Below are 15,667 nucleotides of genomic sequence, written 5' to 3' on the forward strand. Positions count from 1 at the left end.
GAGCTTTCGCGGCCGCGCCTCTCCGTCAAAGAGGGGCACCAGCAGGGACCGTGATGTGTGGGGGTCCCCCGGAGTGATCACCCCCCGAAGACTACGCTGAAGCAGGCGAATTAAAGCAGCGGGGCGACGGAGCTCAAGTGAGACACGTCTGCTCACATCGCCGCCGTAGCCACGCCCCCCATTCCCGAAGTTTTTATCTTGTCTACCACCAGTAATAAAATCTTGATTATGAGGTCAACTGCCCGTAATCTTCATACACTTAGGTACAAAGGTCAATGACTGGATAAACTGTCCACGTTAGAAACACCGTTTATACAGGAGGGATATGGGGTAGCACTAAGCCACATGCCTTGCAAAGCAATATACCGTAGCCATGACCCCTGTAACCCCAATACCCGGAACAGAGTGTACTAGCAAACGACCAAAAGTATAGACTAAAGTCTAGTTTAGAACTCCAAGACAAAAATTTAAATACATAGTCTTACGGTCCTTACCGATCGTGATACATCGACCTGTACACATCCACATCGAATTTGCCTCCGCCGAGTTCCGAGAACCGAACAGACATGTTGGAAAAACAGTCCTGCATTTATAGTCAAACCAATCAGGTGTCACTGGCAACACCTGTGAGTGACGTGCGGGATTCAAGTTACAAGGAGCCTGGCTCCAATATTATGAATGCATGCATATGCGGCGGACATTTTTAAATGGGTTACATAACCCGGTCTTTGCTGGTGATTGCCTCGTAATTTGTCAAGGGCGAGTATTAGATAGGTTTAAGAGATTATATTTAATTAAAAGCGTTGAAAAAAGTCAAAAAAAGTCGAAAAAGGTCCCAACCCCGATTTTTAGTTTATACGGTAAAAAAATCTCAAATTTAGAATTATGAATGACGGTTATTGTTTTAAGCTAAACGACAATTCTATTGTTCTGAAATAAACACTGACTGGCCAAAGAGGTCTCCTCGGTATCCGAGTTGATTCGAAGATTTATAAGCGGCTGATTTCTACTAGGGTCCCTGCTCCGGACCGAAATATCATAAGACCTCATATTTCACTGTCATCAATGGGTACTAAGATATAAATGGCCAAGCGAGAATTATTTTCTATTATAGAAGTTACAGTTGTTGACCTACCCCAAATGCTTCGCATGTGTTCAGATTTCCAACAATGTAATTACAGAGCAAACTATTCAGGAAAATCTTTTTAATCTATAGTGTGCACCCCGAAAATGTTTTGACTTGATGTGAAGTACCATTTTAAATGTCCAATCATATGGTCAAATTCCAGATTGGGTGGATGACGCTAGTGAGCTAGAGAGAGGCCATGGCATGAGAGGTCTCCAGATTGGATGGATGACGCAAGTGAGCTGGAGAGAGGCCATGGCATGAGAGGTACAGAGAATTGTGAACAAGTAAAAATATAAAAGAAAAGACCTAGTAGTCCAGATTCTAGTTGGTATACATTTTTTAGAAATTGCCCGAAATCATGTCCATGGAATGTGTCCTGTTCCCTATTGTATTGGCATTGTACTGGTTTCTATATCAAGGGATGTGAAGCTATGTTGTGCGGACATGCTAGATAACAATAAATCGATTGCATTCTGCTAAGAGACAATAAATCGATTGCATTCTGCTAAAAGTTGTAGACTCCCTTGACAATGTGTATCTTGTCAGAGGAATAATAGCTTCTGTGCCCAAGACTAATTTAAGAGTTTTAGAATTATAGGTATATTAGATGGTCATTTTAAAAAAAGGAGATGACTATTTTTAAGTGTCATTATAATCCTGGACGAGATGGGGGGAGGGGGGGGGGGAGAAATGAGAGGTTAGGCAAGCAGAAGCCTATTTTAGAAAAAAGTGTAATTCATCCTCAGTGTTGTGACCGAGTTCAATGCAGCGCAATCTGCATATCCAGCCTGCCTCTCGTTGTCTCAGGGCAAGTTCCCTGTTCCCACCTCTCGGATGGACGGGTTCATGGTCAATGCCAATAAACCACATGTTGTCCGTATCTTTGTGAAATTCACGCATGTGGTGGGTCAAGGGATGTCTCAAATCTCCATTGCGTCTTGCGCGCACGTGTTCCTGGATACGTATCTTAAGGGCTCTTTTTGTGCTGCCTACATAGATTTTGTTGCAGTCACACCCCAAGATGTATACGACGTACTTGCTATTGCAATTGATCAGATGGTCTATTTTGTGGATTTGTCTGGTATTGAAGCAGAACTCTTTGGTTCTGTTTCTCCCTAGTTCACACATGTTACATTCACTGCATGTGTAGAAGCCTTTCGTTGGGTGCGTAAGCCAATTTGTCTGCTTCCTGGATTCAATGTAGCTCGGACATAAAATGTTACGAAGGTTTTTACCCCTTCTATAACACATTTTGGGGGGTTTTGTCAGTGAGTCTGGTAAAGTCGATATTTCTGCAATAAGGTGCCAATGTTTTCTTAATGTGTTATAAACTTTGCCACTCTGATCTGAGAACTGTGTGCTGAAGGCCAAAGGTCTGTTATTGTTTGTTTTCTTCCTATTGCATACTAAAGTACTTTCTCTTGTTGTTTGCATCACTCTTTGTTTTGCCTTTCTCAGGGTATTTTTAGGATAACCCCTATCCTGAAACCGTTTTTCTGTTTCCTGGATGTTTTGAAGGAAAGTATCCTCTGTGCTGCAGTTGCGGCGCATCCGGAACATTTCCCCGTATGGGATATTCTCAGTAACATGTCGGGGGTGTGCACTCTCATAATGCAGTATGCTATTGCATGCAGTCTGTTTCCGATGTGTACAGCTGTGGATTTTATTTTCCTCCACAAAAAACTTGACATCCAGAAATTCAATGGTCTGATGATCAAATTCCATTGTAAAACGGACATTGAAGGGGTTGGCATTTAGGAAATCAAAGTATTCCATTAGGTCTGGGGTAGGTCCATCCCAGATCACAATCACATCATCGATGTACCTACCCCAGAATATTATGCTGTTCATCCATTTTGCCGCGTTTGTGGCGTCCCCAGGCATGCTCCCGCTCAAACCAGCCCATGAAAAGGCCGGCGTAAGCGGGAGCAAACCTTGAACCCATCGCAGTGCCTTGCGTCTGGTGGTACCATCTGGAGTCATGCAAGAAGAAGTTTTTTGACAGGATAATATCCGTCATTTCTAGAAGGACACCGTTGTGTAGAAGGTGATCAGCTGTCCTTTTCTCCAAAAAAGACTCTAGTGCCCTTATCCCAAAGTCTTTCTTTATGCAGGTGTAAAGACCAACAACATCTAGAGTCACAAAGCTGAGGGTATCTGACCAAGTAAAACCTTCCAATTTTCCAAGAATGTCTTTTGTGTCCCTAAGGTATGCTGGGAGATTCTGTACCATGGGTTGAATAAAAGTGTCCACATACTCCGAGAGTTTTTCTGTGGGTGAGTTGACCCCCGAGATGATCGGCCGACCTGGTGGAAAGTGGCCTCCCTTGTGGATTTTCGGTAAGACGTAAATGCAGGGGAAAGATGGCGCCGTGACCGTTAGATACCTGCATTCTTCTTCACTTAGAAGACCTGTCTCTCGCCATTCTACTAACCTCATGTTGATATGGGAGGTAAGGGCTTCTATTGGATTGTTCTTAAGTCTAGTATAACAGTTGGTGTCAGATAGCTGTCGATTAATTTCGCCCATATAATCCTCTCTGTTCATAATAACCACATTTCCCCCCTTGTCTGCCTCGCGGATGACAATGGTGGAATCTAGGTGGAGACTTTTTAGGGCTTCAGATTCTTTGCAGGTGAGGTTATGTTTGTGGGGACCATGGCGTGTGGGATTCTCAAGTATTTGGTAAAAACCCTGGGAGACCCTTTCACGAAAGATGTCAATGTTTGGATGGGTGCCTGTTGGGGTGAATTTGGATCTTGATTTTAGTCCACTTTCAACTATAACATTTTCCACAATATTTAATTCATTCCTAACATTTTCAATGTCAACAGATGTATCAAGTTCCACAGTCATCATTGCTTGAATGGTGTTTATTTCATTAACAGTATAAGAAGTTGCACAATTAACATTGTTCAAATTTTCATGGTGAGTAGGATTGCGTGCAAAATGATCTTTAAGTTTTAACATTCTAGTAAATTTCATTAGATCAACAAATAAATCCACATCCCCTCCTGCTTGGTTTGGGCAAAAACCCAATCCCCTGCTAAGCACAGAGATCTCCTCCTGTCTAAGTTCTCTTTTGGACAGGTTTACAACAATGGATCTTTCTGAGCTTTCATCTTGTATGCTGGTTACTGTTGCTGGTTCCCCACCTTTTTGGACCTCTCCCTGCTGGTTCTAGATTGGGCCTTTTGGAATTTTTGTTTGCGTTTCTGCCAACTCCTCCCTCCCCTTCTTGTCTTAGATGTTCTTTGTGTGCTGTGTAGCCCCAGTCAGTCCACTTGCTCAAGGGGTCCATATCTATTTGTTATTGGAATGTCAAAGAGAGGTCTAAGGGGTTGGCCTACGTTCTTGTATGGCTGAAGTCTGTTAGTTGGAGCCCTAGATTGTACAGTCCAGGCCAAGGTGGGGGCACCTGGGTAGAAAAAATCCAAGTTATGGGTGCCGACCATAGTATGTGGTGCGTGGGTACTAAGAAACTGGCCTGCAATGTTTTGTACTGTTAGGGGGTTGCTAAAATTGATAACTAGACAATCTCCCTGGATTGTTTTGGGGTTTTTGCCCACCCATCTCACTCTACAGACCATTAAGATTTTCCCAACCCTGTCGTAGGAGAACTGCTTGTGCGTGGTTAGCCAAAAAAGACACTTGTTCCTAAGCTCAAGCTGGGATTCTTTCTGCCCATGGTTTCACTTGGGAGCCCCTGTTAAAATGATGACATAGGGAAGTGAGGCAGGGGGTTAATTTATAGTTGGAGTCATCGGTGTTGTTGGTCCTGGGTCCTCAGCCTCTGCTGAGTGTAACTTTTCCCTCCCCCCCTGCACTGTATGGATGGACCCTCTTCTATGTGTGTCCTCCCCAGGTGGAGCGTGACAATGGTTTGCCCTAGGCTCATGTGGGGGATAAATGCCAGATGTTTTGGGATGGGTCAGGGAGTTAGCAGTTGGCAAGACAGTAGAGGCCTCTACCCTTCCATCGCTTGGTGGTGCAGCAAAGATTGGAGCCCCTTGTTGGAAGTGGAAGGGTTGGCTATGCTATCGGTCTGTGAACTACCATCTTGCCTCTTCCCCAGGACAGTGGTAGTTACGCCAGGGGGTTACCTTTGCCGCTCAGCCCAGACTGTTGCCCTACATCCTGCTGCTTCAGTAAGAGAGCAAGTTCTTCCTTAACGATGGCCCTCATCTGGTTCACCAGCTCCACTAACAAGTTCCTTGCCCAAGGAGGACAGTCTGAGGCTATCAAGGAGTTGATAGGGGAATCAATCAAACTTGCACTACAATCAATCCCCTCTACACTGTTTATTGGGACTGGATTTTTCCTTTTCCTATTTCCTGTTGTATTTCCAGTCTTGTGTTTGGTGGTCTTAAGGGTAGAAGTGGTAGTACCACCTTTACTGGTGGATGGCTTCACAGGGATTGGCTGTGGTGAGGGTGACGAAGCCTCAAGTGGTCGGGGCAGGGAGTCAGTTAGGGTCGATGGAGAGCCGGGGCTGCTAGGTTGGGGATTAAGAAGTTCCATCCCTGGTCTAAATAAATCTAGTGTTAGAGACAGACGCCTCTCTGTCAGTTCTATTTCGGTTGAAACCACTCCGGAAGCCCTCTGGAGCATCCTATCTATTGAGGTTTGGGGAAGTGGGGGCGGGATGGGGGCCTGAGGCCCTTTTTTTGCTACACATATGCGCCTACCCATATTCAGTTGGATAAGGACAAAAAGATAGTATGAGGGAAGAACACAAAGCGTTAAGCCACCTAAGGCACAAAACCAATATTGTGAGTTAAGACAAGTGGGTGTGGCTGCACACCCTCAATGCCAGAGATTGAAATATAAGAATACAGGGGGAAAATAACGAAAAGTCAATCTCTACATGTGAGTTACATCACTATGTAAGTGCGTGGTGTGTGTATACTGAGTGGTCCTGAGGCGGAAAGCCGGGACAGTGAGTGAAAACTGCAAATCTGTTTTAAAATTGCTATACTGAGGTTTTTTAACTTGTGATTGGAATATAACTTACCCTGGTTGTCTTTTACCTTGGAAGATTATTTAGGCACCATCTCGTAATAGCGGGTTATTTTGCCTCACCTACGGGCACTAACCGGAGCTAAATCGGCCCACTTGGCCTTCAGTCCCACCCCCACCGCAGCCGAGTAGATGCTGCCTGGGGTCCCGCTATCTTGAGTGAGAAGCAGGAGCAGGGCGAGCGGACTAGTGCTTGGCCCCTCCAGCCCTCGCCAGCATAAAAATCCCTATCGAACATACCCCCACTGATTGCTAGTGCGTGGTGTGTGTATACTGAGTGGTCCTGAGGCGGAAAGCCTTGACAGTGAGTGAAAACTGCTAATCTATTTTAAAATTGCTCTACTGACGTTTTTTAACTTGTGATTGCAATATAACTTTCCCTGGTTGTCTTTTACCTTGGAAGATTATTTAGGCACCATCTCGTAATAGCGGGTTATTTTGCCTCACCTACGGGCACTAACCAGAGCTAAATCGGCCCACATGGCCTTCAGTCCCGCCCCCACCGCAGCTGAGTAGATGCTGCCTGGGGTCCCGCCATCTTGAGTGAGGAGCAGGAGCAGGGCGAGCAGACTAGTGCTTGGCCCCTCCAGCCCTCGCCAGTATAAAATGGTACCCCCTCCAAGGACGCGCAGCGGACAGGCGCAGCGGGCGTGCCAGCGGCAAGCCCGTCTGCGCCGGGCCGGGACCAGGGGCCACAACCCCTGCCCAATTACCCAGCGTTACATCCAATAAGCCAAGAATCTTAGTCACATACTCCAGCAGTGACCTTAAAAAACTCAACACTATGGCTGTAACAAACTCAGCGTCCTGTGCACAAGTAGGACCCTTAAATACTATGGGCCCCTTCTGCTGTCAGAATTGCAGATGGGATAGTAACCCCTGGTACTGCCCCACGCCAATAAACACCGCAAATCTCGACATCAACTGTGTTTATTTTAACACGAGATCCCTACCCAAACACGCGATCGAAATATGGGACACTTTGAACGAATTCAAACCTGATTTAGCCTTCATTACCGAGACTTGGCTGGACAATCATAGTACCCCAGATATTGCGATAGCACTCCCCGCAGAGTACAAAATACTGCACTTGAATAGACTAAATAAGAGAGGAGGGGGAGTAGCCATACTAGTCAAAGAATCCTTTACCTGTAGGCAGGAGGCCATTACACAGGTTGGCAAACATGAAGCCATGGCATTTTCAGTGTCCATACACACGAATATTTTATTCGGCGGCGTGGTCATTTATAACCCACCTGGGAGCACGTCAGAGTTTAGCACCCAGCTCCTTGCACAAATCATGCCGGTCTGTCTCCGTTTTGATCCTAGGAGATTTTAACATACATTATGATAATAGTAACAATCCAGTAGCCAAACACTTAGCAGACGACATGGAAATACTACATCTGACCCAGAAAATCGAACAACCGACTCACAGAGCAGGACATATGCTGGACCTTATGTTTTCTAACATAGGATCCACCTTCATCAAAGATATAAAACCATTGACATGGACAGATCACTACATGATCGAGTTTACCATCAATCTGCCTGTCAAAAACATCAGACCACGAGCCCAGGCTGCGGCAAAAACCTGGAGCTGGAAGAAGTTCTCGGTAGAGAAATTTCAACAACATTTTGACCGCATAAACACTGTAGGAACCTCTATCAACCATGAAATAGGCCAACTGCAGAATAACATTATGAATGCACTGGAACATTGCTCAGTGCTATGCCCCAACCACAAACCCAAACGAGCATTGTCAGAAAAATGGTACGGGCCTGAATTAAAGTTACAAAAGAGGAAATGTACAACACTCGAACATAAATGGAGACTAATGAAAACCCAAGATGACCGAACTGTGTATAAAAGGGAACTCAAGAGCTATAATAAAGCCATCAGGAAAGCGAAAAAAGAATATTTTACACGTAGAATAACCGACAATAAAAATTCATCCAAAGAATTGTTTAAAATAGTGAAAGAACTTTGCAGCCCTATAAATCTCTTGTCTAACCTGACTCCGTCACAAAAAGGATGCGATAAAATAAGCGACTTTTTCTGCGAGAAAATTGACAAAATCTATACCTCTTTCTCCAATAATGACCTGGAACATGCCGAGCAATACGGGTTCCCCACCCTGCAGGCAGGTTGTTCCAGTTTTAGCCCCTTTTCGGAGGAAGAGGTGAGCAAGGTAATGTTAGGAATCAAATTAGGCTCCCCGCTGGATCCTTGCCCGCATCACATTTTCTCGCAACTAACGCCAATAATCTGCCCGACAGTTACACGGGTACTCAACCTTTCACTGAAAATGGCTGAATTCCCAACAATCTGGAAAAACGCAGTAGTTACCCGAAAAAAGCTGGTGCAGACATTAACAACCCCGCCAATCACCGGCCCATATCGCAATTACCCTATTTATCGAAAGTTTTAGAAAAACTGGTAAATAGACAGCTTTCTAACTTCCTTGAGATTAACAACCTACTGGATGTCTCCCAAACGAGTTTCAGGGCAAATAACAGCACCGAGACAACACTCCTGGCCGTGCTGGACAATATTAGAACACAGATAGATCGAGGGAAAACAGTCGCCCTGATACTATTAGACCTCTCAGCGGCGTTTGATACCGTACCACACAACCTGCTTCTAGGAACTCTTGCGGCAAAGGTAATTCGGGCAAAAGCACTAGGCTGGCTCGAATCCTTTTTGTCGGACAGAACACAATCCGTGCATTTGGGCAACTTCTCATCTCCCCTCCGGAACATCAAATATGGGGTCCCACAGGGGGCCTCACTAAGTCCAACATTATTCAACATATATGTATCATCTTTGGCAGATATAGGGAGAAAGTGGGGTATCGATATTTGCTCATATGCGGATGATACCCAACTTATGGTAACCCTAGACGGAGAAGAGGATCCGAAAAATAGGCTGCTAAACTGTCTCACTGAACTATCTAGCTGGATGTTCAGTCATTGTCTAAAGCTTAATGCAGACTAGTCAGAAGGCCTCCTGTTCGGTGGATCACAGCAGCTATGGGACAACAGCTGGTGGCCCGTTGCCCTGGGTACTCCTCCCCCCCCCCCCACCCCCCCCCCAACCCAACACTGACAGCAAGGAACCTAGGAGTCCTCATTGATAATACTCTGTCCATAAAAAACCACGTGTCAACAATCTGCGGCAAGGGCTTTGCACTGTTAAAAATGCTCAGAAGAGTTTTTCCATGGATTCCTACTGAGTGCAGGAAGATTTTAGTCCAGTCACTGCTAATGAGCAGGCTGGACTATGGAAATTCCCTGTTTGTGGGCATGGCAGATTACCTGTTCACAAAATTACAATTAGTGCAGAATGCAGCAGCAAAGGCAATCTGCAACAGAAAAAAGTATGATCCGGCCAAGAGCTGCTTGAGAGACCTTCATTGGCTTCCAATGAGGTAAAGAGCCTCCTTCAAAATGCTATGTATAACACATAGGGTACTGTATAACACCGGCCCCTACATCCTAAAAAACAGGATTAAGTTTTATGTACCCACCAGGAATCTTCGCTCTCAATCGATAGCAAGAGCGACAACTACTCGAATTAAAAAAACCTGGATGGGAGCGCGGGCCTTCTCCCATCTGGCCGCAACCAGATGGAATGATCTGCCCATGGATCTTAGACTCACGGACTGCCACGTGACCTTTAGGAAAAAATTAAAAACTATTCTTTTCCCTAAACCTGACTAATTCTGTATGACTTATGTTCTAGCCCACCACTTACTGCATAAATCATAGCGCCGTGATATCCTTCCAGGATGAATGATTGCGCTTTAGAAGCAACTTAACATTAACATTAACATTATGTGGTGAAACAGTTTGAGCGGTTTGTGCATGGGGGCACTTGGTTGCATGCGCTCTTGGTCCACCACCAGATCCTGCTGAGAGTACAAGGAGCGACCAACACAACTGGAGGAAACGTTCCTTGTGCCGGATAAGTATAGCTTCTTTAAAAAGGAGAAAAAATGAAAAATAGAAAGTCCCAGAGTAGGCTTACCAGAGAGGGGATTCGTGGGCCAATGGGAGTGGCCCTGCCCTGCCTCTTCCTGCTGCTGACGGGCGCAGGACGGGCCCGCCCATGGCCCGGGCGCAGTCCGCACGCGTCCCGCACCGCAGGGAGCGAGGCAGCACTTTAAGCGCGGTGGTGGCGCCTCCCCCTCGTGAGCGGCAGCGGGAGATTGTGGCCGATGCACCCTGGGACTTGCGGTCCCACCTGGGTGAGGTGCGGGGCAAAGGAGGCGTCCGGCGACAGAGAGAGCTTCCTGAGACAACGGTCCCACCAAGATACTGCCCAATCTGTCCAGAATCAGCCCCGGTACACAGGAATGAAAAAGAGCAGCTAGGTGATTCCCAGATGGGCAGAAACCTAAGAATAAGCTCTAAAAGTGTCTGCTATGCCGTCCAGGCATCTAGCACTGTAGTCTGAATTGGGGGTTGCCACAGAGTACTAACTGTTATAGATACCGACGGATATCCAGGGGGCTCAACCTATGGTAAGGACTTTAGTTTCCTAGTTGCTGTGGTCGGTTGCGGCCCTGCTAGTACGTATGGTTCACAGTGCAAGCATGCATTCTGACCGGAAAGCATGCTTGTAATGTGAAATGCAGGGGTGCAGTTCATCCCTGCACCCTGTGGCCGGGACCCCAAGGTGCATGCCACCGGGTGCAGGGATCAACGGAGGGGCGCCATAGGTGCCTCCTCCCATGGGGGCCCGCTGGGGACCCCCAGAGACATTGTCCGACTGCCTTTACGTGCCGGACTCACCGGCACGAAAAGGCAGTGAAAAACTACATTTGTACTCCCTCGGTCGTAAAGAGGCGCCCGGGGGAGTACTGGGGGATTTCCGGATGGCAGACGGGCTCTCCGAGCACGTCGTAGGTCATCCCGAAATCAGAGTCGAATTCCTTTCCGACCGAGCCCATCAGAATGGCTCGGTCGGAATGGAATCCTTCCCACACGTACCGATTCGGTGGGAAGGGCTCCAAACACGGTTAGGAGCACATCCGACCTGAATCAGAATCAGCCCCTTTGTAACAATTCTTGGATGAAATCACCACTAGCTCCACAGTATTTGACATTTGACATAACAAATCTCAAAGCATTATGTCCTTTTGGGTAACGGACCAAATCATGTAATGAGGGGGGCCTCTTGTGAAAAAGACTACTGCTAGTATGTGTGTAGAAATTAAAAAGTAGTCATTTTCTTTGAAACCTGCCTCCAGCAGACTTTATGATACTTATTTCGTAATTATTAAATGAACAACAAAGTCCACTGTGGGACTCTTTTCTGGAAAAGTGACCCCCCTCCTGCCTGGAGAATTCTATATGTATTCACACACTGGAGCACTGAGTCACCTGCACTTATGTTTAGTGTTGTCACAGTATCTGCATATAAATGTAATAATATTACTAAAAGTAATTTACGAAACCCGTTTGAGCAATTTGTGTTGTCATTAACTAATGTCTTTTTTGAGTATTATTTTTGTATAGAACACTGCCAAAGTAGATACTTACCATTTCACATTTTTAAATTCCACATTGACTGTTGACTCCCCCAGACAGGTGTAGGAGGGGCGTCACTTTTTCAGAAAAGAGTCCCACAGTGGACTTTGTTGTTCATATAACTATTATTGACCCTGGTCCCCGTGGCCATGGAATGGGTTGTCCTTGTGATAATATATATATTTGGTAATTATTGCCTGATTTTCTGTGTGGCAAGTGGGCTGATGGTCATGGATGGCCCAGTGTGTAAGAGTGGATGACCATATGCAGACTGGTGTCTACAATGAATATACCACAGATACATGTGTGCTATCATAAGTGCATTGTTTTACATAGTCTTACTGTTCATTCTAGTGCCAGTGTAAATTGGTTCCATGGAAGTCCGAACTGGAGAACATGCTGCAGGCACTGCACCTGGACAGTCGAGCAGGGTTCCACTTCACACATTTCTGCGAGAAGTCTGAGAATGAGGTATTGTAAGCAAGAACATTTGTAGCATCTGTAATACTTCTTCTGTGGGCTATCGATGTAAGCCTGTGTTGAGCGAACATGGTTTTTAGATCTGGCCAGGAGACAGCCTTGGCTTAGGTTAAGGTCATGTAATTAAAAAAAACCTAAACAAAAATACATACAAATAGGGTCTTTGGTTCAGCCTTTTTCATCCTGTGTCTTCTGGTTACAATAATTGAAAGGCAATAGTACCTTTCACAGCAAAAAACCCTATTTTCTAGTGATTAATGATAAAAAATGTTTTCATTACTTGTTTTAAGTCCACCTCCTTTGCTGGGCAGCACACATAGTGTTCTATTAAAATTACGTGCAATATTTTAATTTTAATATTATTTCAAGCACAGGGCCACTATGTTCAGGGGACATGTTCTCAATCAATCAAACCGGATTTATGAATTGCAGCTAATCACCGGCGAGGGTATCTAGATGCTGAGAACCTTGCCGCTTTGGGTGGGTTCAGTTGAACAGCCAGTCCTTTCCTGAATCTAGAAGAGAGAATGAGGTACGGATATGAAGAGGGAGGTTGTTCCAGGACGTCGCAGTGAGGTAGGAGAAAGAGTGTCCTCCACTGTTACTTTGGCGGATGTGGGGGGGGGATGCAATGGAGAGGGTGGCGGAGCGCCTGTGTATGGAGGCTTGGTGGAAGTTTATGCAGTGGTTGATGAATGCTGGTTCTTGATTGTTGAGGGTTTTGTAGGTGTGGACCAGCATCTTGAATTGACATCTCTTCTGAATGGGGAGTCCAGTGAGCTTTTTGAGGTCGGTGGTGATGTGGGTCCGTTTGAGGAGGTCGAGGATGAGTCCGAGTTCTGTATGGTCTGCAGACTGCCCTGGAGGTGCATGGCAATTCCCACATAGAGTGCGTTGCCATAGTGCAGCCGGCTGGTAACTAGCACTTGAGTGACGGTTCATCTGCTATTGACGGGACTCCATTTGAAGATCTTACGGAGCATGCGAAGAGTGAGGAAGCACGTGGATGAGACTGCATTGATCTTGCTTTTCATGGGGAGCTTGCTGTCCTGGATAATTTGAGGGTCCTAGTTTGGAAAGCCACCAGGAGTTGTTCCACAGGGAGTTGCTGTTCTCGAAGATCAACACTTCTGTTTTGTCTGCGCTACGTTTTAGGCAGTTGCTTTTCACCAGTCGGTGACGCTCATCATGTACCTGTGGAAGTTGGCCATGGTGGTGGAGGGGTCTTCTGATAGCTAGAAGATGAGCTGGGTGTTGTCTGCGGAGGGTGTGATGTTCAGTCCATGAGCTCTGAAGATGTTGGCGTAGGGGGTCATGTAGGTGTTGAACAATGTAGGGCTGAGGAACAAACTTTGAGGGTCGCCACAGATGATGTTCTTGGGTTCTGAGGTGAAAGGTGGCAGGCGGTTTCTCTGTGTTCTTCTGGTGAGGAAGGAGGCAATCAATTTGTGGCCATCTCCTTGGATTCCGATGTGATGAAGCCTCTTGATAAGGGTGTGGTGAGACACAGTGTTGAATGCTGCTGAGAGGTCGAGAAGAATCAGGGCGGCGTATGTCCCCGGTCAAGGAGGGTTCCAATGTGATCTGTGGCAGCGATCAGCTGCTCTCCCACCCTTTTTCTCCTCCCTCTTCGCGCCTGCCCCGCCCACTTCCCCTCTCTCCTCCTAGGACCTACTTAATGGTGACCGAACTCAATAAATCAATGTAGGATTTTGCAAGGCTTTTCTGCTTTCCAACTGAGTTCTGTATATGAGATATCGTAACACAGTTGGCCTACCCGTTTCAAACAGCAGCTGGTGTAAGTGCCAAGTAGGCTTTGGCACACATACTGATCTTTTCAACACCATTCCTTTAATGAAAATTTTTACAACCCAGATCTGTATTCTGAATTCTGGTGTACAACTGTGAATATACTTTACTGTGTTATACTTTAGGTATAGGGTTAATTCCTTACATGACTGGCTAAAATGATGTATGAATTTAGTTTGTTTTTTTGTTTTTGTTATTAAAACCTACATGAAGTTCTTTGTAGTTGCAACTTCACAAACTTGCAAAGAGTTATGTTTTTTCTGTGAGATTTCAAAATAAGTTTGTCACAATTTTTTAATAAATGTTATAAATTCAGTTTCTCGCCTCATCCAAACGTAAATCTAATGGAACAATTCTGAGGAAAAATTTTTTTTTGCAATAATTTCTGTTGCAAAAGGCAAATAGTTATCAGAAATTCTGCTTATGTTTCCCATGTTCGTTAAGTTAAAATTAAAATGATCTTACACTGCACAAAAAATACTATGTACGCCTGAATTGGACCTTCAAACAGGAAACATTTCAAACTTAAATTGCAAAAATCAGAAGCTTCACAAAATCGCAGGGTTTGTGACCGCAAAATACCTTTTTAAGTCTCACCTTAGCATATGTGCTGTCAGTTGTGTGACATATTGTAGCTTTTAGTGGGCTAAAAGCCCGCAGATTGCTTGCCATTGGTTGGCTTCGTGATCATTTTCATTTGCCAGCTTCTGTGGGCTTTCCTTCCTCTTTTGGTGTTTGACCCTCCTGCGGAGCAAGGACCCATTCTTGTTTCTTTCCATTTCTTCCTTTTCATGTGCTACTTTATTCTTTTTGGTTAAACACTCTACGAGATTTGCATATGCTTTCCTGCTGTCTCCCTCATGTACTTCGTGTGGACTGTGTGTTTGTCCCCTGGCCTTCCCTCCCTTAGCTGTCATTCTTGATTTATACCTGCCTATCCACCTTCTTTCGCCATTCTTGCTCCACTACCTACTCCCCTGTTAGTTTACATTCCCATCCCAGCCCACCCTCCATTGTCCTTTTGCTTCCTCATCACCCCTTGACCATCCTCCATTGTCAGTGTGCTTCCCCATCCACACCCTCCCTCCGTCCCCTGTCCATGTGCTTCCTTGTTAGCTTTCTGTTTTTCAGGTGCTTACCTATCCCTGGCCATCCGTTGTCCGCATGCTTCCCATTAGTGTCTCTTGCTTGTCCTTCTCTCCCCTCACCTGCATCCTTTTCTCCTGCCCCTCCTTCCTCCATGTTGCCTCGACCCCTGCCAGCTCCCATCTCAACCCACTTTCACGTTTGTTTGGTATGTCAAGAAAAAAAGCGCTTTAGAGCAGTATCAAAAAAGTGCATTTTGCACAACTTTTTATTAACCATCCTGGATTGGCAAAAAAAAAGCTTGCCTCTATTTGTGGGCGGTGCATCCATGTTGCAGCACTTCTACAAAACGATGCGATAGCAGCGTCAAAACTCATAACCTCATTGCTGAACCGCATGGCTAAAAGTGTTATTATTTGCAAATGCTCTTTACGAGTCGGAAAACTCGTTCCTACTCATAAAACGGATTTTTGCAACCCTGCCCCAATCGCGAGGGAGAATGAAAGAGCATTCCAACTCCTATCCACAATTAGGAGAAGACTGTGTCAATGGTTGGTGACAAAAGTTACAAACCATTAATCAGATACCGACACTTCAAAGGGGGTGGT

At 45.6% G+C, this 15,667-nt stretch overlaps 1 protein-coding gene across 2 annotated transcripts in view; it reads left to right on the plus strand.

The window, feature by feature from the left end:
* The window catches only part of RGS22 (regulator of G protein signaling 22), a 1,652,097-nt gene that overhangs the window by 1,000,208 nt on the left and 636,222 nt on the right, over positions 1 to 15,667 (plus strand). For both annotated transcript variants that reach the window (XM_078686958.1, XM_078686959.1), the window contains exon 13: positions 12,039 to 12,155. In XM_078686958.1, coding sequence (XP_078543084.1) covers positions 12,039 to 12,155 — 117 coding nt within the window. The remainder of the gene's footprint in view (positions 1 to 12,038; positions 12,156 to 15,667) is intronic.

The sequence above is a fragment of the Lissotriton helveticus genome, chromosome 4_1 (genome assembly GCF_964261635.1).
Source record: "Lissotriton helveticus chromosome 4_1, aLisHel1.1, whole genome shotgun sequence".
NCBI classification, from domain to species: domain Eukaryota; kingdom Metazoa; phylum Chordata; class Amphibia; order Caudata; family Salamandridae; genus Lissotriton; species Lissotriton helveticus.